The following is a 24,794-nucleotide window of genomic DNA, read 5'->3' on the forward strand; positions in this document are numbered from 1 at the left end:
ATTATGTGTTTGTTCCTTGCCTGGGAGGGATGTAGGCTGCCAGCGGCAGGGCCACTCACTTTTTCTGAATCGTTGCTGGGAGGTACCAGGAGCTGCTCTCCAGGGCTGCTCCTCCCTTCACAACCGCCGGGGCTGTGCTTCCCAAACCTCGCGGGAACCAAAGGCCCTCTTTCTTGTGTGCTGGGTTGAAGCTCTCCTGACTGGGAGGGTCCTCCCTGTGCGCATCTTGCTTGCTTTTTCACAGTCACTAAAGTGAGAAATCCTAGACTGTCTGCTTTGCAGAGAACTAACGAAGTCAGCGGCACATCAGTTCGTTTCGTAGTTGACGAAACTGAGGTCAGCAGAGGAAGAGCAGCTTGGCGACACTCAGTCTGGGTCAGGACTGATAGTAGAGTCTTAGTTTTCCGGTCCCTGATCCAGAGCCCTTTCCACTGTCTTTGATAGTGTCCTGCCCTTCAGTTGTGTGCTCAGGAGAGAAGGGAAGCAGCTGGCCAAAGCGGCGTGCTGAATTGGCTTCTTGGCCCTTCTTCACTTTTACAGAGCACTGGTGCCTTGAACTTGTAAAAGCCTGTAGTTTGTAATGACTGTGTCGTATGACTAGGCCATCAGTTTATTTAGGTGTAGGTTCTGTCCCATTAGAAGCAGAACATGCTTATTCTAGAGCAGCTCTGGTCAATAATGTAAGCCACATGTGTAATTGGAAATTTTCCAGTAGCCACAGTAAAAAAAAAAGGTAAGAAGAAATGGGAAATTTGCTTTTGTAATGTATTTATTTAATCTGGTATTTTTAAAATACTGTTACAACATGAAAGTAATATAAAAATGTTAATGAGATATTTTACATTTGCTCTCTGTCCTCAGTCTTTGGTATCTGATGTGTCTTTTACACATAGAGGACATCTCATTTTGGACTAGTCACATTCCAAGTACTCAATATGACGGGGAGGGTAGCGGTTAGTGGTAGAGCGTGTGCTTAGCATGTGCAAAGTCCTGGGTTCAAACCTTGGTACCTCCATTTAAAAAAAAAAAAAAAAAGTAGCCAAGTACTCAGGATGGCCACATGTGGCTAGAGTCCTGTCTTGGGCACCCCAGCTTGGTGCATTTGGGAGAATACAGAAAAGTAGACGGAAAACCATAGCTAAAGTTTTGCTGAGCAGAGACGCACCTGCCAGTGTTTTAGCCTGCTTCTGCCAGCCTTTTTACCCTGTGTGTCCTTGTGGCGGTGTTGGTGTTGCACGTGATCGTACTCGAGGGCCGGCTGTGCGCTGTGCCGTGGGGTTGGTTTGCTGACCGCAGGTGTACTGGATGGAAGGCTGGGATGGGAGACCGTCAGTAGCCCTGGCTTCAGCCCCACTGATGGCACTGTGCGCTTACTCAGCCCTCAGGAGTTCGCTTCACTTGTCTGGGCATTGGTTTCCTGCTCTGTAAAGTGCAGGAGCGGAAGCACGTGCTCTCACATTCCCCCCGTTTTCTTTCCTGCATTCCTCTTAAGGCCAGTGTTTTGAAATGTGAGTCAGCTTTAAGCAAAGTCCAGCGAAAGAGCTCTCCACCATGGTGCTTAGAGACTGGAAAGAGATGACCAGTGTTTTCTGACTTAAATTGTACTGTTTTCTGTTCCCCTGACATTTTAGGATGAGAATTTCAGTCAGGAAAGTAGGACCACTTCTACAGTGAGCACTTGTATACCTCGCTTCTGCCACTGAGTTTGTGTCACACCTGCTTGGTCACTTCTCTGTCCGTCCATTTTTTGTCCATCTTAGTTTTTTGATGTATTTCACAATAAATCGCAGACCTCCCTGCACTTTCCCTGAAGTGTACTCTTTCTTTTGAACAAATTTCTGGCCTCTTGCTTACCCGACCACGTTTCTCTAGCCTAATTTCCCATGTTGTTTTTTAATAGCGGAGAAGCTTCAGCTGATTGATGATCAGTTTGCAGGTGCTCACCCCCAGCATCCAAAGTTAGAATCTTTAGAAATCAGGTTAAACGAATATAAGAGAGCAATAGAGCAGCAGCTGCGGGCAGACATGTGTCAGAAGGTAAGCTGTGTCTTCTTGTTACCAAAAGTGGTGTTTTTGCTGGTCTGTTCATGTCTTAACCTTTGGCATGTGGGAAAATACCTAGAATCTTTATTAATGAAAGGAATGCTATCCTGTCGTGCATGTTATTTTTCTTCCTGATTGACGTCATTTCTTTACGCCTTTGGAAGGAATCCTACAGGTACAGTGAATGAGATGAAACTTAAAGATGAATTAGACGAAATGTATTTAGACAGCATTAATGTGGAACCTAACAGGGAAGAGAGAATCTGTTACTGTTTCTTTACCAGTTACTGGTATTGACAGTTTTTTGTCATCAATTGGCAGTGGAAGCACTTTAAAGATACTGAAATAGCAGAAATTAAAATGGAAGAGAAAAGAAGGTGTGAGAAGGAATTAGCTGAGGTCCGGAACGAATTCGAGAGAGCTTGTCAAGCAAAGTCTGAAGCCCTCATTTCTCGGGAAAAGATGACCTTTGAGAGAATTCAAAAGCACCAGGAGGTAATAATTCTAAAATCACTTCCTGGCTGTGTCACCAGTAGGGACTTGGGGTCAAGAGCACCAGGGGAAGGATCCACTAACTCCCTTCCTCCGAGACGGCTGGAGGGAAAGACCCACACCAAAGAAGCAGCAGGCTTGAGGCTTAGAGAGCAGCTTGGAGGTGGCAGCCTGGCACTGAAGGAGACCCAACCAGGTGCTTGGAGGAGAGGGTTCCGGGGCAGCTCTCGGGAGGGTGTGTAGCGTCAGCGAGGGCGGAAGGATAGAGGTTCCCCAGGAGAGGAGCCCTAGAGAGCTGAGTTTCTTTGGCTTGGGAAAGGCAACCAGTTTAATGGAAAACACTGGGGTTTGGCGGGGTGGGGAGGGGAGCCAGAGAGGATGGTGGCTGCTCATGTCGGGCAGCAGGGAGGGCGATGTGGCTGTCTTGAAGACATCAACAAACAGGTCTGGGGAATCTGACGGCTGGAAGGATAAGGTCGGGCCAAGAGGCCAGAGTTGCAGGGGTGTTTTCTGGGGAAGATGGGAAGCATAACTCAGCTATTGTCAGGAGCAGAGATGAGGTCCTCCGTGGGGAGGCGTCCAGGGGTGTGAGGGTCATCACGTGGCCTTTTGATCTTGTCCCCAGGAAGATGGCAGCATGGGAGGTTGAGGCTGACGCATGGTGGGGGTTGCACATCAGCAGGAGGGGTTGGATCCGCTGCTTCAGGAAAAGCAGGCTCCTTAACTGAGGGCGCGCCTTGACCTGCCTGGACTGGGGCAGTGCGACCTGCGGACGGCCAGCGCTTCCGCTGTCAGGCGGTGCTGAAAGTGGGAGGCTTCCTCCCAGCACCTACCCTTGCTTGGGGCTTCTCAGTGAGACCCAGACCCAGTTATTGAGTGGGAATTGCGCCCCCTCTGCGAGTTTTGAACAGCATTTCTGGGAATTGGGCTCGGTTTAGCTGTAAAATAAAGGTCGGAAGCTCCGGTGTTTGAGAGACTTGGGTTGTGTTCATACTAACAACATCATCTTCAAGATAGGTGACTGACGACCTCAGATCACCCAGTTAACAGACTCGAAGCCTCATTAGTCACCTGACACTCTGAGGGCTCTGGAGAAGGTTACCATCCTCGTGAAAAGCACTGTGCCTTTACTCTGCCACTCGGGTTAGCCCTGCCCTTCTCTGCCCGATAAGACCCTCCAGCCCTTCAGAATCCAGCTGGGATGGCGCCCCCTTGTGATGCCTCTCCAGACTCCCACTGGTGGGCTGCTTCAGGCGTCGTTCTGCCGTGGAGTCTTGATGTACTTGTGACGTACTTGGGTTGTGAAGTCATCGCACTGTAGTGACTGTTGGGTTTCTCTCTCCCTGATGAGACTGTGAACCTGTTAAAGATGAGGACTGTACTATATCTGTCCCTCTTTGTATGTATGTCCAGCGCCCAGTGTGTCCATGACAGGCGATAGATGTTGCAGTCCTTGCTCGGGGGACACGTAAGTGGAAGCGTGGCCATTTTATTAGGGCTCACGCGCGCATGCTAGTTGAGTCAGGATGACCTTGAATTGGAAACTTGCAGATGACAACAACCACGGGGATTCTCTTCTTTTAAGTTCTACTGCTGAATGTCCATTTTGTTCCATTTTTTCTTGCTGAGAACTTAAACAGTCGAATAATTAGACAAGGGATGTTAGAAATATAGGGTAATGTAGCTTAATGGCCCTTGGGGGAAGGAGTCAAGTTTTGTGTAACTAGAAAAGGCAAAACGTACACCTCGAGTTGGAACTTCTTGAAAGTGAAATTGTTCTAAGCTCAAATTTCCTTTGTTGTCTTTAGCTTGCTTGCTAAAAGTTTACGCTTTCCTATACAGAATGAAGCCAAACAAATTTATGCTCAAAGGCAGCTTCTACTAAAAGATATAGATTTGCTCAGAGACAGAGAAGCAGAGCTGAAGCAGAGAGTCGAAGCTTTTGAATTGTAAGTATGTGTGTTTATTGTGGATATGCGGAATGAATGAGATTAAAAAGAACAGCTAAATGTGTCTAAATATTCTAACATTAACTACGAGATAGAGCTCTCGGTTGGAAAGTTGACGTCCCCTAGCTTTAAAAGGCACAGGTTATCAGAGGAAAAAGGCACAAGGTAAGACAAAGACCAGGTTTCACTTTTGAAACATCAGGTACTGGGATGGAAAGCAGGATGAGACATGGTCATCAGGCTACAATGAGACCGGACAGATCGTTGGTAGACGCTAATAACGCTTTAGTAGATCATATATTTGGCGTTTCTGTTCAGTCATTCGGGTCTCAGTTTCACATGCACGTAGTAACTGAATCCCACATATCCAGACCTGCTGCGTCTACCTGCTCTGCTGCCCAGAAAAGGAAGTAAGGGTGGCTCTGAGTTGACTTACACTGGGTGAAGCGCTTTCTTGTGATGTGGGTGTTGCTTTTTCTCTGTGCTCAGCAGTGTTTCATTCTTCACGTCTTCCCTGGGATTAATAGCAAGCTCACCAGTCTCCAGCTGAGGGAAGGAGCCTTCTTTCCCATTTGGGATCTGCTGTTAATTGTCACAGATACTCCAGGAATCATATTTCATTAAAGGATCAATCTTCCTCTTCATTAATGTTGTTGTCTAGGCTTGGTTCGTTGGATTTCTCCACTCTGCCTGCTTTACTTTCTCGCTGGCAGTGCTGAAGAGGTAGATCGGTCATAGCAGAGAAAAGGGAAGGAACGAAATGTGGGCCTACATAGTTGGTGGTTGTATCATGCCTTCTCTCCCTCCACTCCCCTCCTCCTCCCTTCTGAGCATATTGTGAGCTAAATAAGGTATGAGTTTACTGCCCCGTCGCTGGCCAGATTAGCCAGCAGAGAGCGCTAACACACGGCTTTTAGTCCGTGTTCCTAGCACTTTCCATCATGGTGCGATGGGGTACCCGTGAACCCGACTGCCCGGCTCTGGAATTGATTTTGTGCTTGACTTAAGGTCTCACTGTGAAGACCATTCCATCCTTCGGTACCGGGAAGTTCTGATGGACCCACCTACCTTTTACTCTTTCAGTACTCTTTTCAGTTTCAGTGAGTAGATTATCAAATGCCAGGACGAGTCTTCTGCCTTTAATACCTATGGGCCAGTCAGTTAGATCTTAGAGACCGTATTCTGGAAGAGCCAAGCCCTTAGGTACGCTAGCCAAAGTTTGGTCTGTAGCTTTGTGACTAATAACATCATTCTTTCTTCCCTGAATTGATGATGACCATTTAAAACTTGCAACCATTTTATAAGTGTGATTCATTCATCTTACCTGCCCCCCCAGCGCCCCCCGGTGCCGATGGGTGTCCCCGTAGGGCTCCATCTGCTAGTTCAGATCCAGCCTCACCAGGTCAGCTCACAAATACGTGCCAGACTTCCAGCTCTTTCCGTTTACTTCCCAGCGGTCACAGTCACCTAACAGTTTGAGTCTGTGGAGCTAAAAACACGTATTATCTTTCCCCCCTATATTCTGTACCTCAAGTATTACTGTTCTAATTTGCCTTACCCATTTTTGCTAATTTCAGGGCCCAGAGGCTACAAGAGGAAAAAAATAAAAGCATGGCTGATGGGCTTAGGCGGCGGGAGCTGAGTATAAAGAGTATTGAGGAGACCTATGACCAAAAGCTCAAGAACGAACTTCTCAAGTAAGTGCTGGGCATTTTTTTAAACAGTATCCTGTTGGAATTAAGTTGACGGAAACACAGCATCGCTAATGATGTGGATGATATTTTATGGCAAAGCCTACTGTTTAAAAACACACGTGTTTTCAGTGACACTCAAGCCTTTTCCATGAGGCCAGTTTTAAAGGTAGCTTGAAGAAGACACAGTACAGAGAATGGCGACCCCTCCTCATTCTTACTTGTTGCTTCTCTGACATTTACGTAGGGCTTGTGATTTGGTTGAATTTTTGAGGGCGCCTTGTGACTTAGCTTGCACTGCTGAAAAGCTGTAAAAGTGCAGTTGTAGTCACTTTTATGTTGGACTCCCACTGCCATTCATATGGCGGTAGCTAATGATTTATAAATTCTCAGTAGTTGTAGTACTTGTCAGTGAATGAGTGCCTTGCATTCCTTTAAGAGTCTGCAAAGCCAGAATCAAAAGAAACTAGTTAACTATATGAAGCAAAAAATGATACAGGGAAAGGAAAACAGACAACTGTGGTACCGTGGCTTTCTTGTAGGCTGAGTTTTCTTGTGTTCCAGTGAATAATACCTTTGTGCAAAGATAGGAAGCCCATACACGGTCACTTTTCTCTCCAGTGCTCAGTGTGATGTCTGGCACATAGTAAGTGTTCAGTTAATGTTTATTGAGTAAATGAATTCATGGCGGAGAGATGACACGACTCAGCAGCTCTGGGTTTTCCTTAATCATTGGCTTCCTTTTACTGCCTCGTCCATAATTTGTCCTTGATAGTCCATTATGTACTACTTGCAAAGGTTTTTTGAGGTTGTTCCTTAAAAGAATTCTAACAAAAAAAAATATAGCACCTTTTCCATGTGTCAGTTTTAAATGATGGATTTGATTGACATATTCTATGTCAGTTCCTCTCATACAGCAGTTAGCGCTGAAGCATCTGTAGTTGTAAAGCTGTTGGAATAAATGAATGTAAGTGTGTGTGTGAACTTGACATAGCCGTGGAGTAGGGAACTGTTTGGTATCTTTGTCTGGACTTGGTCATTCTCATGTGACATGGCAAGTGTTGGAGTTTGGAGGATATCGACCACACGAGTGCTTCTCTTTCCTTTCTCCCATCTCTGAACCAGAATGTCAGCTGGTAGTAGCTGGTGGAGATAAGTAAAATTCCATGAAAATGTGCTTTTGGTATCGCCAAGCTGGATACGATGCTGTCGGCCACGGCTCTCAATACTGTGCTCAGCCTCTGAGGGCGAAAGTTCACCCTGCTTGGGGGTGGGGAGGCCAGACTTGTGGATTAGAAGCGACTGCCTTGTTATCCTTTGGGATTTAGTCTGTTGTCTACATTGTAAATTGAACTTAATTGACTTTGTGTCAGTGGACACCAACGGTGTAATACTGCCCTCCGTAACGTCAATAACGTGCCCCTTCGTCTTGTGCTTGAGTTTTGGGACCCAATTTACAGCATTGCAGCTGGGTTTTACTGGACCTTTTATGTCTGGAATTTGGATACTGGTCTCAAAGTTTGAGTGACCTTGAAGTTCATGCCTTGTCCTGTTCAGTGCCCTTCTGCTTTGATAGCAGTCTGCCTGGGAAAGTGATAGGAACTCATTTTCCATCATTCTGATTCTCAGGTATCAACTGGAACTGAAGGAGGAGTACATCTCCAGAACTAATAGACTGATTGAAGAGGAAAGGCAGAATAAAGGTGATCCTTGGCGGGAGCCAAAGGCTGTATTTTTCAGTTCTGATGCAGGTTATTAGCTTCCTAAATTGGGCCTGTTCTATAATCCGAAAAGTATATACCTTACACTTTATTTTTACTGCAAAATTACATACTTTTTGCCCCTTTAATTTTACAAAATTAAAAAATAATTACTGTTTTTACTGTGTTTTTGCAACCTTCATGTTTAACCCTTTGTATATTTAGAATGATCACTGATTTATCATCAGGATTTTATCCAACTTTATTCCAGTATATTTTGACAAATCTGATGTCAAGCAGGTGCAGCGACTTACTGCCATCGGATACTGGTACTCTTAACCATGAAAGATTTCATTTTTCACTGACGGAAAATTTCATGTTAACTTCTCGGTCCCCTGTGACCTAGTTTCTTACTTCTCTTAACTTCTGATATCTATTTCTGCTTCATGATATTTTAACTCGACATAGAACCTCCTAAACTCTTGTATACGTTAACCCGAGACTGGGGAAGTTGGGGAAGTTGGGGACTTTGTCAGTCTTTCAGCTGTTTTACATCTCAGTGTATCTGTGGGGACTTGCCTGTGATCAGAACTTCTGGTGAACATTTCAGATGACCTGCTGGGACTAAGCCAGGGCTGGGTCCTTGGTACTGATCAGAAGGTCACCCAGTGCACGGCTGCTCCTTGGCAACTGTCTTGAGGAGACTACTACTTGTTTAGGGATTAGTACCATCGTGAAGTCAGCAAAGTACTTTTTGATGATATATCTACATAGACTTGGGTTAGATGAAGTGAAAACGACAAAATAATGACGACAGAATCCTAACAGACCAGTTAAGAAACTGCCTTTAAAGAAATTCAGATCCGTCGGCATGAGGGCCCCACACTCTGCGCAGATGGTGTAACTCTGGTTAGTTGTGTGTGGCGGGAGCAAGGTCACCACACACAACTGTTACAAGTAACTTCCCATCACCTCTTAAGTAATGAGGCTTATTTCTTACTTGCCCACTGATTTTTTTTTTTTTTGACCCAACGTCCTCTATTTTTGTTTTTTGTTTGTTTGCTTGCTTGTCTGTTTTATGAGGGGAGGTAATTAGGTTTTTTTATTTATTTTTAGAGAAGGTACTGAGGACTGAACCCAGGACCTCGTGCATGCTGATCATGTGCCCTACCACGGAGCTAGCCCTCCCCCCATCCGCTATTTTACATTATGAAATAATGGTCATTTGGTCTGCCATACTGGCTCTAAATTATTAAATGACTTTCATGTTCGCTGGGAAAACATGATGATGTGTGGTTGGTCGGCCCTGTCTTTCAGAAAAAGCTATACACCTGCAAGAGGAGCTTGCAGTGCTCAGTTTTAAAAAGGAAGAGCTCGATCGTTCTGTGAAGCGTGTGAAAGAACTTGAGGTAATTGTTCAGCCTGCTGGTTTTCTGAAACCGATGTCAGACAACACATGAAACTTTAATTTCAGTCATACGTAATTTATCTCGAGTTATCCTCTTGGTGTGTTTGGGTTGTTTATTTATTTTTATTTTGTGGGGGGAGGTAATTAGGTTTATTTCTTTATGTTTAGAGGAGGTACTGGGGATCGAACCCAAGACCTCATGCGTGCTAAGCATGTGCTCTACCACTGAGCTCTGCCCTCCCCCCTGTTTAGATGGTTTATTATCTGACAGGGTGATGCAGCAGTTCTTCGTTTCACTCTTAAGTCTCCTGGAGAAGTGTAGGAAGAACATGTCCTTTGGGGTCCAGGGTCCTCCTTGAATCCTGTCTGTCTCCGTCACTGCTCATGTGCCTGTGGGCAAGTTCCGTGACCTCGGATCCCTTGTCTGTGGACTTGGGGCTGTTGTCCACATCCCGTGGTTGCTGAGGGACTTCAGTGAGCTGACGGGTTTGCCTGGCCGATAGCAGGTGGCTGACATGCATTAGTATCTACTGAGCCTCTTCTCCCTTCCCATCAGCAGCCTGTAAAATTCCCATCACTTCCTCAGGATCTCACAGGTTAAAATAAACGGAGATGCGTTTTCCACATGCCACTGTTACTTTATTTCTGTTTGTGTGCTTGCTGTCCAAAGGACACAGCTGGGACCTTAGTAACTTAAAATATGTTCTGTATATAAAATGTTTCCGCCTATGATGACTTATTTGAGAACTTGGTAGGTTTCTGTCTCCAAACATGAGATGTCTTACAGTAAGAAAAGGAGAGCGCCTCACAGCACATTATTGGTATCTGGCTCACATTTTCATGTTAAAAAAATATATATATATCAAATCTGTGATGGCTTTTGGGTCCTTAGTTGCATCTGGAAAATGGGACGGTAATCCAAAGCACTTGCTTTGTAGGACAGGCTTCTACATAAATCGAGTTGGATGAACTTGCCCCCACCCCACAGCAAAAAATGACATTCATTGTCATAGTTAGGGTCATCTTGTCGCAGGGAACGCTACTTCTGTCAAGCGACCTTAAGTACATCGTGCCGCCAGGCTGAGAGAGAGTAGCCCCCTGGCTTTTGCTGCGGCTGTACTGTAAAGTCACTGTTAAAATACAAGTTTTCTTTTTCCAATTCCAGCTCGAGTTAGAGTCTGTCAGAGCCCAGTGTGCAGCCTTAACAAAGCAAAACCACGTGCTGACCGAGAAGGTTCAAGAGATGAGCGATTATCCACTCCTAAAAGAAGGGAAACTGGAGCTTCAGGCACAAAATAAATTACTCAAAAAGCAACTGGAGGAGACTAAAAATGAAAACTTGCGCCTCCTAAACCGTAAGTCTTTTCTTCTGATTTGCAGGTTTTCCTAATTCAGATTGGCTTCCTCTTGTGAATAACTGCTCTAAAGGAGGTGTCAATTGGGAAGATTTTATAAAATGAAGATTCTCACGTTGAGTTCCTCCCTTTCTGCTTGCTCTTGCATAACTAGTAGTGTCCCTAAGAAGAAACATTTTAAAGCTGTCCACATGTGCCTCTCCGGGTGGTACCGGGCTCCCCTCGCCCTCTGACTGTCGGTCAGGGCTGCCCAGTGGGCCCCCTCAGGCACTTGGGGTGGGGGGAGAGGTCGAGGTTGTGCGTCGTCTCCGCCACGTCCCTGTTCAGTGGCCCCGGGCTGCCCCTGCCCCTCTCAGCCAAGCCAGACCCCAGTGCTTGCGGGATGGCCTTTTACCTGCACCCTGCACCAGCTCGCGCTCTCCAGTTCCAGGAATTCCTCCCTCCCTGGCCCTCCAGGTCCAAGGAGCAGTAGCAGGATGGCCCCGTTACTAGCCCAGGGAACTACATCGGCCTCTGTGGCTAGGAACCCCGTGGAAGTCCCTCTTTATTGAAGAGTCCTCTGGTGACCCAGATAAGGGACACTGTCTGCTTTTTGCCTGGACCCTGAGAGCCGGGGACAGGTGCACGGATCGAATGGGACCTCAGGATGCTCCTTGTCTGCCTCTGCACGTGGTAAAGGGGAGAGGCGGGCTTTCCAGTTAATTTGAGGATTTGAAAGGCTTCTTTGACATGGAGTAGGGCTCGAGGCTAGTAGCGTTGGCATTCATGTGCATTAAACTGTGTTGTTTTGAAACGTGTGAGTCAGAATTGCTCTTAGTCCATTTGATAGAATTAATTTAACATCATGTGTGTACAAAGAATAGGAAGAACAATTTGAAGTCTCTTTCACTGCTTTTGTCAAGTGAAATGGGAAACTGTCAGGTTGGCAATGACCAGGCTTTCTTTTCTCCGTAGGCATAGCTCAGCCAGCTCCCGAGCTGGTGGTTTTTCAGCAAGAATTAAAGAAAGCAGAAAATGCTATTGCGCTTGAGCACAAGGAGTTTGAAACCCACAAGCAAGCGCTGCAGAAACAGCTGCAAAGCGAAGTGAGTATCGCTCCTCGTGTGTCTGGGGGTCGAGTCCGTCCACTCTGCAGGCGTGTCACCTTGGCACGCGCCTCACCAGTGTAAATCAGGTCGATTTTAGCATCCAAGATCCCCTAAGATGCTAACGATGCCCTTTCTCATCTGACAGAACAGTCCGGTGACCGTGTGACTTTATATTCATAATAGTCATAAAGTCCAGAGGCCAGCCAGCTCACCTCATTACAGAATGTTCCGCGTCCTGATGGCGCCCGCAGCGGCAGCATCTCAGCTCTCACCCTGACTTGGAAACTGCTGCCCTCTCTCTGGCATCTGCCTGCGCCCGGGAGCAGCTGCTCCACCAGGGGGGCACGAGGAGGTGGACACCCGGGTGCCTTGTGGCTGTCTTAGAGGGGCCCCGTGTGTTACAGGTGTCAGGCTGCTCAGAGTGGGCAAAATGAAAAAGAATAGCACACCCCGCCAAAAAAAACCCCAAAAAACAGAAACAAAAAAGAACAAGCCCAATGAGCGAACTGTTCCCTTTGGAAGGGAGCGGTAATTGGTCTCACACTGATGGCTTTTCCTTCTCTGTCTTTGCAGATTGAGCATTCTGCACAACTCAAGGCCCAGATACTAGATTACGATGCTTCTGTCAAGAGGTTAACTTTGCAGGTTACAGATTTAAAATTGCAACTGAAACAAACGCAGACAGGTAGAGACGTTTTAACCTACGTGTGTGTGTGTGTGTGTGTGTGTGTGTGTGTGAAACTTCTAACATATGTGGAAGTGTAGTGATTGTTACTCGTTGAATTTTCAGTAATTCTCACAGTAGGTGAAAAGCCATGGAAATGTGTGCTGTCTTAGAAGTCCACCTGCCCGTCCATTTCAGGGATACCAGCCGGGTCCTCAGCGAAGGTGATGTGCTCTGACCGGTGCCCTGTGCCAGGGAGAGCCTCCCACCCCACGCAGGACAGGTGTGGTGGTGATGCAGGGGTCCCCAGATGGATCCTGGACCTAGGCTTTCCTTTTATATTTGTTACCCTGATAACAAGATCAGTGGGCTCTTCAGGGCTTTCATACCCACGCTGACAGGGATACGTCTGTGGGGGAAGCAGCTGGCCTGGCAGAAGGAGCACTGCTGCTGGAATCAGAAAATTGCTTTTAGGCCCCAGTTTTTAAGTTAGTTGCTTGGCCTTAAAAACATGTTCCTTGTAACTTCCTTGGGCCTCAGTTTCCTCCTTTGTTATGGGGATGATAAAACCTCCCAGGCCGTGGAGGATGAAGGTGAAACGAGGTGGCTCTGGTACAGTGCCTGGAACATAGAAAACCCTCCGGAAATGGCCCTGCCAGCATTTGATCCCATGTCATCCTGTGGCTCTGTGACGTCTGCCCCTCCTGCTTCCTAACAAGGGTGCTGAAGCTTAGAGACTTTCTTCCGCTGCCTTCAGGCTCAGCACAGGTTCTTTGTGTTTCTGACGCTGAGCCTTCCCTGGTTTCCACCTGCTTGTCCCCTGCTCAGGCCCGTGGCCCCTTCTCTCCACACCACTTTCGTTTTGATCTCTTCACTCGTTTCTGCTCTTCCCTGTTCATTGTTTTCTTGCAACCATTCTACGTTTGCTGTGGTTCCAGCTTTGCGCAGTTTGGCAGTCTCGTGTCATGAGAAATAGTTGAATGGTGATGGAAGGTTTCGGAACACACGCATCGCAGGCGTCTCCCGTGGCATCGTGGGGGCAGCGTTGCAGGAGGGCAGCGCATATGCCCGCCGGCTTGGCCTCCGGCCCCCAGCGGCTCTCTGCCCTGCTGACCGCGTGACCTGGCCTGGGGTGGCCTCGGTCCCCCACCGGTGACGTGGGAGCAGGGAGAATTCTGAGCCACTGCGGTGCTGTGGCTGCATGGCCTCCTCGCTGCCTCGGAACTCGGGCCGGGAGCTGTGGATTTTGCCGTCGCACTGGGAGTTGTGTGGCAGCAGCCTGCAGGGGAGCACGTTCGTGCTTGTGCAGTCAGGCGTCCGGCTGTTGATGCTGGGTGGGATAAACCAAGATAGTAAGTGGGTTTAGATCAGCTCAGGTCAGGGTTTTCAACCACACAAGTTCAAGTCTGGCTAGGCTTTGCCACCAAAAAAATTACGAAAGCCTTTCCAATCTCAGAGCTTTTTAAGGATTTCAAGGTTGTGCGTGATGGGTGGTGAAACAACACCACGTGTTAGGAAAGAAGGCATACGAAGCAGTAGCTGGTGCACATAAGTTCTCAGTCAACGTTAGTAACTCCTGTTAGGACCGTGGCTGCAGAAACTGTTTAATGTGCTAGTTTGTCCTTAGGACTTTGATTTTTTCAAAAAAATTTGTCGGTACATTTCGCTTTGGGTGTCGCCTTTTCCCTCATGTCTCCTGTTATCTGCTTGTACTCCGCAGCCCTGGAGAACGAAGTGTACCGCAACCCGAAGCCGGCTGTGTTCAGTCGCTCCATCAGCGGATCACTGGGCGGCAGGACGGTGCCCCACGGTGCTGACATCGGCGAGGACTTCTTAAAAAATCCTCTCAGACAGGAGGAGCTGATGGCAGGCTCCGGTAGCCCAAGGATCCCAAGTTACCCAAATGCCAGCACAGAGGGCAGTTCCCCCGATTCTGACCTTGAGTTTGTAGCCAATACCAAGGCCATGGTGAGAGAGCTGGAGCAAGAGGCCGAGCGCTTGGAAAAAGCTTTCCAGAGTTACCATCGGAGAGTCAGGCAGTACCCCACCAAGAGCCTGGCAGCAGACAGGAGCCCACCCGCCCTGCGCTCGCTGGAAAGCCTCAAGGGCGTCACTTCGGGGGCCCCTGAGAGGGGGATGTTTGCAGAGGACAGAGTTGCCCCCCAGCAGCCTCTAGTGAGCGCCCGGAGAGAAGAAGAGAGCGAGGCCTCCGAGGTGGCCGGCAGCATGGCCTCACGGCCCCACCGGGGCATGGCCTCCAGACGCCTCTCCTCCACCCCACTCCCCAAAGCAAGGAGAAGCCTTGATGGTGAAATGTACCTGGAAGGTAAGCTCCTGCCAGAGGGGTTGCAGGATACTGTGCACACAAGTGGGTTGCTCCTCAGTGGACCTCTCCTGAGTTACGAGTGCCGTTGGGCCCAGGAGAGTCTGCCCTCTGACCCTGGGGACCCGGGGCATCTCCCCGCATCACAGGGCTGGCGTGGGAGGCAGTGGGATGGAGCCTCAAGTGCCAGCATTTTGCTTGGCACACAGGGGTGTTCAGAGAGTGACGGTGGCTTTGCCTTTGCTGCCGGTTAGCTTTATGTGTTTTATTGTCTAAAAGCACTGCAATTTTACTTTGGTGCCTGAATCGTTCTCTGGATCCCGTTCACTCATACTCGGCTGTGGGCAAGGACGGTAGAGTTCATTTTTAAAGTGATAGGACTCTTGAGAAACCACATTGCTATCTTCCCCATGCAACTTTTGTAACATGCTCGCACTGGTTCCCTCTGCCCCGTAGGTCTGGGACGGTCCCACGCTGCTGTCCCTGGTCCTGACCGGACACCGCAGCCTTCACCTGCCCTGTCTCAGCATAGCCTTTCCAGACACTCGCTCTCCAGCCCCCCAGAGCAGAAGGCCAGGTAAATTGGCTGCCTAAGGTCTCAGCCTTGACTTGTTTGGGTTTTCTAGGTAACATGAAAAACCATGTGGCAATGTGGAATTTGCAGTCCGATTGTAAGATGTGTGATCTTGGAGACTCATCTGAATTACCTGGGGGAGAAAACGTTCCTTGCTAAATAAACTAAATGTAGAGAATCTGTACTATGGTATTGATAAGCACCGTCTAGTTCCATGAATAGACTTGGTTTATAACGGTTAAACAGACGTACAAAATCCGCAAAAGCAAATAAATTCAGTGTGAACTTAAAGCAGTTTCACACATCATTAGAAAGTCATTTAAAAATATATTGGCACTTAAATATAAGCAAATAAGTTTCCAGTTTGTAAATCATTGAGCAATTCTAAAGTGGTAGTGAGTCCGAGGGCACGATTGCTGCAGCAGGGTGGCACGGATGTGTTGAAGCTCAGCGACGTACCACCTGGGCTGGGGCTCATGTCACGTGCGGGACTCCTGCCTACAGTCCCCACGGCGGGAGATCCTGACTCCTTGGTTCTGGGCTCCGGCCTGGGCATCTGTGTGTCGATTCAGTTGTACAGACTTGAAACGGCCACGTGTGCCCATCCTAGTCGTAAAGTGGGTCATGTTTGTTTATAGTGCTCCTTCCGTGAGATAGCCAAGAGGAGAGACAGGGCCCACACAGGCCGGGTCAGGGCACTGTGATGCCCCGACTTGGGCTTGTAGTATTGCACCTTCAGCTGGCTTGTGCTAAACGTGTGCAGAATTTGGTTTCTTCAAATTTTTTAATTTTTTGGTTTTGTAGTTCTTAAAAAAAATTCTCCTAGAAACAGCATCGAGTGCAACATTATTCTTTGTTAATGACGGTGGTCCCGACCTCGCAGCATGAGGCGGTCTGCAGGAGGAACTGAGTTAAGGCGCACTAACTGTTCGGAGCGATGCCTGGTGCGTGGAGGGGGCGCAGTGCAGCATAAGCTCTTATGCTCTTGAGTTGGTGAAAAATTAATTTTCTAAAGCATTTTCTTGAGTCGCAAAAGGCTTCTCATTACCCTCTGCTCTTGTGTTGTGCGTTATTAAAGCTTTACATTCTTGAATTTTATTCTTCCAATCCAGTCTTTTTGAAAACCAAATGGAACTTAAAGACAAAAGCGAATTTTCCAATCCAGACAAGCTATCTTTTAAGGATAATGAAGAATTTGAATCATCTTTTGAATGTAAGTTCACATATGAGTACTTTTTTTTTTTTTTAACAAACACTACCTTTATTCTGCAGTATCATTTAATCTTTGGGGATATGTGTACGTACATATATATGTAAACTTGTTTATCTATTTTATTTATAGTCATTAGTATCGGCAAATCTTGAGCTCCCCATTTATCCCTCGCCACCCATGAGTACTTATTTTTGTAAGTTCAAAATGTGGAAACCTTAGTTTTGGCGAAACATAGCACTGTTGTCAAAAGCAAAGCAGTGATAAATGAGGACATTTTTATTTTGTGATAAAACCACAAATACAGATACAGTGCCTCGTTTCTGTGTCACAAAGAGTTTCAGGTTCTGAATTCGATGTATTAAAAATCTCAGGATGACTAATTTTAGAGTTGGAGCTAAGCCCATGAGTGAATCCTTAATTAGGTTTGGGATTGCCTCAGATTTAAAACAAATGACTTCTTAAAATGTGCTCCCCCCCCCTTATGGAATATGAAGATAAGCTATCTTTGTATTATATTGATTTCATCAATTGCCTCTGATTTAGAAAACCCTTCCTTAGTTACAGAATGGAGGGAAAAGGCCATTGGCTTAAGAGTCTAGAGACCTGTGTGCTGGCTTTGGCTTTGCCTTACGCTGCTCTACCTCAGCGCCTGCTGCTTCAGTGTAAAACCGGGTTGTAATGTCGTCCAGCCCCGTGGTTCTTTGCAGCTTGGGAAGCCTTTTTTTTGGTTATAGAAGCTTTATTCATAGTAGCCAAAAACTTGAAACAACCCAGATACCTTTCAATTAATGAGTGGTTGAACTATGGTAAGTCTATACCATGAACCACCAGTCAGCAGTTAAAAGGCACAGAACACTGATACACGTCACAGTTTGCATGACTCCAGGGAATTAGCTTAGTGAGCAAAATCAATCCCAAGGTTACATACTATAATAATTGATTTAGATAGCATCCTGGGGGAGGGCATAGCTCAGTGGTAGAGCACATGCTTAGCAGCATGCACGAGGTCCTGGGTTCAATACCCAGCACCTCCATTAAAAACATATAAATAAATAAAATAAACCTAATTACCTCTCGCCACCAAAAGAAAAACAAAACTAAATAGATAGCATCTTTTTTTTTTAACTGAAGTATAGTTGATGCACAGTATTATGTTACAGGTGTCCACTAGTGAGTCACAATTTTTAAAGGTGATACTCCGTTTGTAGTTATTATAGAATATTGGATACATTCCCTGTGTTGTATTGGAAAGTCTTTATGTTTGTGTGTTAACCTGTCATTTTGCCTTATGAGCTTCATTTTCAAGCGTTAATATATAGTATTTTGAACAGGTAACCAAGAGGTCTTAGGATATTTTGCAAAAATCCTTGCAACCAACTTAATTAACTTTCTTAAATCATGGATATTTAAATCGAATTCAAATGATGCTCAGCAAGCCAGGTGTATTCTTCTGTCACTGAATTGATTTTCCCACTGGGTAACAGATCGAACTTGTCAATGAATCTCAGAAAACTTTCAAAAGCAGATAGATTGGCAAGTGGCGATGGTAACTTCTAGAATCCTGTAAGGAAAGGGCCGGCCCACTTGCTTCGGCTGAAACTTAAGCTCCCTGCCATGAGTTAGCCCCCTACTCCCTTGTCTTGCTGCTGCTGCTGCTGCTGCTGCTGCTGCTAAGGACTCAGGGGACACTTGTTTGTGCCTCTCGTAGATGCAGGGAACGTGCCCAGGCAGTTTGAGATGTACGGCCTCCACCCTGAGGGCGACGTGCCTCACACGGACGGGGCCGCAGCCTCTGTGCCCGCCAGGCCTGTCTCCTGTCACTATCCAAGTAGGATTTTCTTTGTCTGAACTAACAAAGTGTATTCATTCATTAATAATATTTAGCATTATTTCTCTTTCTGTTTGCTTCCTTTGTGCCTTAAAAAGTTAGGACAGGTGAACCCTTATATTTCCATCTGTAGGAAAGCTGAGGACGGTGGTGGGAGAGTGATGCTCAGACTTCTCCGGGCTGGCCCGCTTCCTCTTCCCCTCCCTGCTCCAGACTCCGCGCGTCCTGCGCCCATGCGTTGGGGGGGTGCGAGCTTCGTCCCGGGGCTCAGCCACCGGCCAGGTCCTCTCCTCCTTGGACCGGAGTGTGGAAGCCTTGTAAATGCTTCAAGTAAAACCGCCTACTGGCCCTTTCCGAGCCCTGGGAGGACACCGCCCCTAAACCCATGCAGAGCCTCTTGGGAGCAGCTCCTTACTTTCAGTCGCAGCACTCAGGCAGGTGAGGAGTTGCTGACCGAAGCAGGGTTGTGAGAGGGTTGATTTTGCTGACTTCAGAGTAAATCATTCTGGAAAGCACTCATTTGGCGTGACTTGATCAAGGGCTTTTTCTGTGCCAGGCACTTTTGTTGGGGCTGGGCACCCAGCAGGGAACGACCCAAGCCCCTGCTGCCTGGGCCTTCTAGTGGAGAGTTGGACAGGCAGGAAGCCATCACCAGGGACCTCCAACGGGATGGGGACTGAGAAGGGACAGTGGCCACTGAAGAGCGGACCTGATGGGCAGCCATCCAGCAGAGACTGGAGTAGGGAATGAAAATGATAGAATAAGGGAAGCCAGCCGAGTAGATAGGTGTTCTGCCTCTGAGATGTGCTGTACGTGATAATAATGGCTTTTAAAAAAAATACATAGTCCAACTGTTTTGGGGGGGAGAGGGAGGTAATTAAGTTTGTTTATATATTTATTTTAATGGAGGTACTGGGGATTGAACCCAGGACTTCATGCATGCTAATAAGCATGTGCTTTACCACTGAGCTACACCTTCCCCCAATAACGGCTTTTAAAATGATGATGAAATAGTGTGGTTACACTTTGATTGTTGAAAAATTCTTCAATCTTTATCATTTCACCTCTTCATCTGTCTGCAGAGGGAAATGAAAAGGCTGAAATTTGGTATCTCTGAGGTGCCCTATGGAAACACTTTTTTCCTCTTTCATCCAAAGAGCTTCTGTATGCCACTGTGCAGCCACAAAGTATACTCCACAGCAAAGAAGGAGGTCTTTTTTTCTTCCTTCTTTATCTTTTTTTTTTTAACAAAGTTTATTCTAGAAAAAGCAACTCATTGCGACATAAAACTGTTGTAAAATTTACATGTATGTACTGTTCATTGTTTCTAAGAACAGTTTAGAGCTTTAGCCTTTTAAAATTACATAGTTAACAAAGGAGTAAAGCCAACCACCAAATAAGAACAGAATGCAGTAATCCAATCATAAAGGACAGTCAAATGTGCTTATACATACTCAAGAAATCAGTCATCTAAGTTATAAATAAGTTCATTTGTGTCCCTTTTTTGAGATTCCACATATAAGTGGTATCATATGGTATTTTTCTTTCTCTTTCTGGCTTACTTCACTTAGAATGATGATCTCTAGGTCCATCCATGTTGCTGCAGATAGCATTATTTTATTCTTTTTTATGGCTGAGTAGTATTCCACTGTATGTATATACCACAACTTCTTTATCCAGTCATCTGTTGATGGACATTTGGGTTGTCTCCATGTGTTGGCTATTGTAAATAGTGCTGCTATGAACAATGGGGTGCATGTATCTTTTCAAATTATATTCTTCTCCGGGTATCTGCCCTGGAGTGGGATTGCTGGATCATATGGTAAGTGTATTTTTAGTTTTTTTTTTAAGGAATCTCCATACTGTTTTCCATAGTGGCTGCACCAATTTACATTCCCACCAGTAGTGTAGGAGGGTTCCTTTTTCTCCATACCCTCTCCAGCATGTATGGTTTGTAGACTTTTTAATGATGGCCATTCTGGCTGGTGTGAAGTGATATCTCATTGTAGTTTTGATTTGCATTTCTCTAACAATTAGTGATGTTGAGCATCTTTTCTTGTGCTTGTTGGCCATCTGTCTGTCTTTGGAGAGATGTCAGTTTAGGTCTTCTGCCCATTTTCTGATTAAGTTGCTTGTTTTTTGATATTAAAGTGTGTGAGTTGTTTGTATATTTTGGAAAGTAGTCCTTTGTGAGTCACATCATTTGCAAATATATTCTCCCATTCTGTAGGTTGTCTTTTCACTTTGTTGATGGTATCTTTAGCTGTGCAAAAGCTTTTAAGTTTAATTAGATCCCATTGGTTTACTTTTGCTTTTATTTTCCATTATTCCAACAGCTGGTTCAAAAAATATATTGCTGTGATTTATGTCCAAGAGTGTTCTGCCTATGTTTTCCTCTAGGAGTTTTATAGTATCTGGTCTTACATTTAAGACTTTAATCCATTTTTAGTTTACTTCTGTATACAGTGTTAGAGAATGTTCTAATTTCAGTCTTTTACAGGTAGCTGTCTAGTTTTCCCAGCACCACTTATTGAAGAAACTGTCTTGTCCATTGTGTATTCTTGCTGCATTTGTCGTAGATTAATTGACCATAAGTGCGTGGGTTTATTTCTGGACTTTCTATCCTGCTCCATTGATCTATGTGTCTGTTTTTGTGCCAGTACCATACTGTTTTGATTACTGTAGCTTTGTAGTATAGTCTGAAGTCAGGGAGCATGATTCCCCCAGCTCCGTTCTTCTTTTTCAAGATTGCTTAGGCTATTCGGGGTCTTTTGTGTTTCCATACAAATTTTAACATTTTTTGTTCCAGGTCTGAAAAATGTCGTTGGTAATTTGATAGGGATTGTATTGAATATGTATATCGCCTTGGGTAGTATGGCCATTTTAACAATATTGATTCTTCCAATCCAAGAACACGGTAATCTTTCCATTTGTTTATGTTGTCTTCAATTTCCTTCATCAGTGTCTTAACAGTTTTCAGAGTACAGGTCTTTTGCCTCCTTGGGTAGGTTTATTCCTAGGTATTTTATTCTTCCTGGTGTGTTGGTAAATGGGGATTGTTTCCTTAATTTCTTTTTCTGTTATTTTGTTAGAGTATAGAAATGAAACTGATTTCTGTATGTTAATTTTGTATTCTGCAACTTTACCAAATTCATTGAGTTCTAGTAGTTTTCTGGTCACTTCTTTAGGGTTTTCTATGTACAGTATCATGTCGCCTGCAAACAGTGGCAGTTTTACTTCTTTGTTTCCAATTTGGATTCCTTTTATTTCTTCTCCGATGGCTATGGCTAGGACTTCTAAAACTATGTTGAATAAAAGTGGTGAGAGTGGGCATCCTTGTCTTGTTCCTGATCTTAGAGGAAATGCTTTCAGCTTTTCCCCATTAAATATGATGTTAGCTTTGGGTCTGTCATATATGGCCTTTATTATGATGGGGTATGTTTTGTCTATGCCAACTTTCTGGAAAGTTTTTATCATATATAGATGTTGAATTTTATCGAAAGCTTTTTCTGCATCTGTTGAGATGATCACATGGTTTTTATTCTTCAGTTTGTTAATGTGGTGTATCACATTGATTGGCGGATATTGAAGAACCCCTGCATCCCTGGGATAAATCCCACGGGATCATGGTGTGTGATCCTTTTAATGCATTGTTGGAGTCGATTTGCTAGTATTTTGTTGAGGATTAAGGTTTTTTTGAAGTATAGTTGATTTACAATGTTGTGTTAATTTCTGGTGTACAACAAAGTGATTTGGTTATACATATATTATTTTTCATATTCTTTTCATTATAGGTTATTACAAGGTATTGACTGTAGTTCCCTGGGCTATATAGTAGGATCTTATCGTTTGTCTGTTTTGTATGTAGTAGTGTGTATCTGCTAATCCCAAACTCCTACTTTATCCCTCCCCTGCTTTCCCCTTTGGTAACCATAGGTTTGTTTTCTATGTCTGTGAGTCTATTTGTTTCATAAATATTTTCATTTGTGTCATTTTTTTTAGATTCCACATATACGATATTTGTCTTTTTTGTCTGTCTTACTTCACTTAGTTTGGTAATCTCTGGGTCCATCCATGTTGTTGCAAATGGCATTATTTCATTCTTTTCATGGCTGAGTAGTATTCCATCATATATATAGACCACAACTTCCCTATCCAGTCATCTGTCGATGGACATTTAGATTGTTTCTGTGTCTTGGCTATTGTAAATGCTGCTGTGGACATTGGGGTGCGTGTATCTTTTCCAGTTAGTTTTCTCCAGATATATACCCAGGAGTGGGATTGCTGGATCACATGGTAGTTCTAGTTCTAGTTTTAAGGAACCTCCATACTGTTTTCCACAGTGGCTCCATCACATTACATTCCCACCAGCAGTGTAGGAGGGCTCCCTTTTCTCCACACCCGTTCCAGCATTTATCATTTGTGGACTTTTTAATGATGGCCATTTGGACTGGTGTGAGGTGATATTTCATTATGGGTTTGATTTGCACTTCTCTTATAATTAGCAATGTTGAGCACCTTTTCATGTGCCTGTTGGCCATCTGGATGTCTTCACTGGAGAAATGTCTGTTCAGGTCTTCTGCCCGTTTTGTGTTTGGGTTGTTTGTGGGGTTTTTGTTACTGAGTTGTAGGAGCTGTTCGTGTAGTCTGGAAATTAAGCATTTGTTAGTCACATCGTTTGCGGATATTTTCTTTCTTCAACTTCTTAAAATGGCACCCAAGCTGCATTCCAATCTGAGACCGCTATTGCAGGTGAGAAAGTGGCACCGTCTAGGAGTGACCCCTCTCCCCCAGCAGGGCAGGCGGACATTGCGTTTCTGCCCGGGGCAACGAGCCGCTGCCTCCTCTGGTACTGGAGGCCATGGCCGGGGTCACGAGAGAGAAGATTGTGAGCTTGGCTCCTGTTAGAGAAACCAATGCAGTTCTGCTGGTGACTTAGAACTGGGGACAGCACAGAGGTTCAGAGTCCTCTGGGGAACCTCTGAATTTGTCTGTTTCTCAGCATTGTTTGAGGGGAAAAACTTAGGTTGTAGGCCAGAGCTGGAGGAGGAAGGTCAGCATACTCATCAGCGGGACTGAAATGTAATGAAGCCTGTGAATTGCCGGGACTACTGCTGTGAGCTCCAGGAGCAGACAGATAACTAAAGCATGGGCCTCACCGGCAGGAATAGAAAACACATACACGGGGTTTTTGAGAAGGCAGGTGCAAAATACTATGGGAATATGGCGCCGGAGAAGCTGCTTGTCAGTGTCGGGAACAGGAGGCCCGTGGAGCGGAGGTGCATCCGAGTGGGAGCCTGCGCAGGAGGTCGGGTTTTGCGGGAGACGTGGGAGGAAGGGAGCCAGCCGGGTTCGGGAGAGAGTGGAAGTTAGGGCAGGAGCAGGGAGGAGCAGCTGGAGCCAGGGACCAGTGAGTGTGCTGGCACACATACGGTGTTTCTCAGGCAAAAGTGATGGTGATAGAAGAAATCAGTCCGGAAAGGGAAAGGCAGGTGGGCAGAGCCTGGGCTGCCGTGGGTTGGAACTCCACCGGAGCAGGGGCAGTGCCCAGCAAATCCAGGCCTTCTCTTCAGGAAGTGACTGGTGCTGGCCTAGGGGGAGCGCTTGTAGGTGGTGAGACATGCCAGGGAGAGCGTGGACGCTGTTATTTCCGCCATCCAGGGTGATGGTGATAAGGACCCTGATTGCAGCAGCAGCAGGAGGAGGGGGTGGGCTCTGCAAGCTGGTGGCTGAGAGGACATAGCGTAGGACGAGCATGATTAAAGGGACAGGAACAATAACCTCAGGTGTGAAGCCAGCGCTGTGGGATGTCCATGTGCTGATGGCAGGGACCCCATTAGACACGGGAGGTGAGGCTAGGGGAGAGATCGGGACTAGAGAAGAGGCGTGGGAACGATCGGGAGGAGGAGGTAGCTGAAACCCCGAGGAGGAGGTCAGCCTGGAGAGAGCCGGGTGACGGCAGGGCGGCTAGAGTAGCCGGAGAGAGTGGTGGTCATGTTCTGTTCTGGCCAGGAGAGACTTGGGCGTCCTTCTGGGAATAAGGGGTAGAGAGTGACCAGAGTTCTGTGTCAGTAAATGGGGACTGACAGTAGCTTCAGCACCGTAAGGGTGGGGCGGGCTCGGAACCGCATGCAGAGTAGAAACGCAGGGCTTGCATTGGAAAGGATGGAGGCGGGAGGAGATGGGTGAGCAGGAGGAGGAGACGTGACCGGAGAGGGGGACAGTGGACGACGTCGTGGCTCAGATGACCTGAATTCATCTTGGTGAGGTGGGGGGCGGGTGTGGTCTGGGGGCTCGAAGGCCGTGAAGGTGGAGCAGCCACTCAGAGCAGGTCATCTCAGCTGGGCATCTCAGTGTCTCCCTGAGGCTTGGCGAGGCCCCTGCTGGCCGGTCCCGCGTTTGTTTGAAAAATCTGATGCTGGAAGCTACTCCTGATTATTTATGGCTATGTTTGATGTCCCACTAG

At 46.2% G+C, this 24,794-nt stretch overlaps 1 protein-coding gene and 1 non-coding gene across 23 annotated transcripts in view; one reads left to right on the forward strand and one right to left on the reverse strand.

Moving 5' to 3' along the window:
* OFD1 (OFD1 centriole and centriolar satellite protein) overlaps window positions 1–24,794 on the forward strand; it is an 85,101-nt gene that overhangs the window by 12,096 nt on the left and 48,211 nt on the right. For 15 of the 22 annotated variants that reach the window (XR_012504718.1, XR_012504716.1, XR_012504717.1 and 12 more), the window contains 13 exons: window positions 1,901–2,037; window positions 2,365–2,538; window positions 4,378–4,484; window positions 6,062–6,181; window positions 7,805–7,926; window positions 9,193–9,284; window positions 10,449–10,638; window positions 11,593–11,723; window positions 12,300–12,411; window positions 14,111–14,716; window positions 15,170–15,290; window positions 16,400–16,500; window positions 18,209–18,328. Coding sequence is in view for 11 of the 22 variants with exons in the window: in XM_045525056.2 (XP_045381012.1) it covers window positions 1,901–2,037; window positions 2,365–2,538; window positions 4,378–4,484; window positions 6,062–6,181; window positions 7,805–7,926; window positions 9,193–9,284; window positions 10,449–10,638; window positions 11,593–11,723; window positions 12,300–12,411; window positions 14,111–14,716; window positions 15,170–15,290; window positions 16,400–16,500; window positions 18,209–18,328 (2,133 nt within the window). In the remaining 11 variants the exon portion in view is untranslated. Of the gene's footprint in view, window positions 1–1,900; window positions 2,038–2,364; window positions 2,539–4,377; window positions 4,485–6,061; window positions 6,182–7,804; window positions 7,927–9,192; window positions 9,285–10,448; window positions 10,639–11,592; window positions 11,724–12,299; window positions 12,412–14,110; window positions 14,717–15,169; window positions 15,291–16,091; window positions 16,232–16,399; window positions 16,501–18,208; window positions 18,329–18,461; window positions 24,789–24,794 lie in introns of those variants that run through there. The other 7 variants (XM_074359320.1, XR_006728737.2, XM_010966226.3 and 4 more) reach the window with 7 other exon arrangements.
* Window positions 19,233–19,308, reverse strand: TRNAN-AUU (transfer RNA asparagine (anticodon AUU)). The gene is given in 2 exon segments: window positions 19,233–19,268; window positions 19,272–19,308. It is a non-coding gene; the product is annotated as a tRNA-Asn (tRNA).

This window comes from Camelus bactrianus, chromosome X, assembly GCF_048773025.1.
Source record: "Camelus bactrianus isolate YW-2024 breed Bactrian camel chromosome X, ASM4877302v1, whole genome shotgun sequence".
In the NCBI taxonomy this organism is placed as follows: Eukaryota; Metazoa; Chordata; class Mammalia; order Artiodactyla; family Camelidae; genus Camelus; species Camelus bactrianus.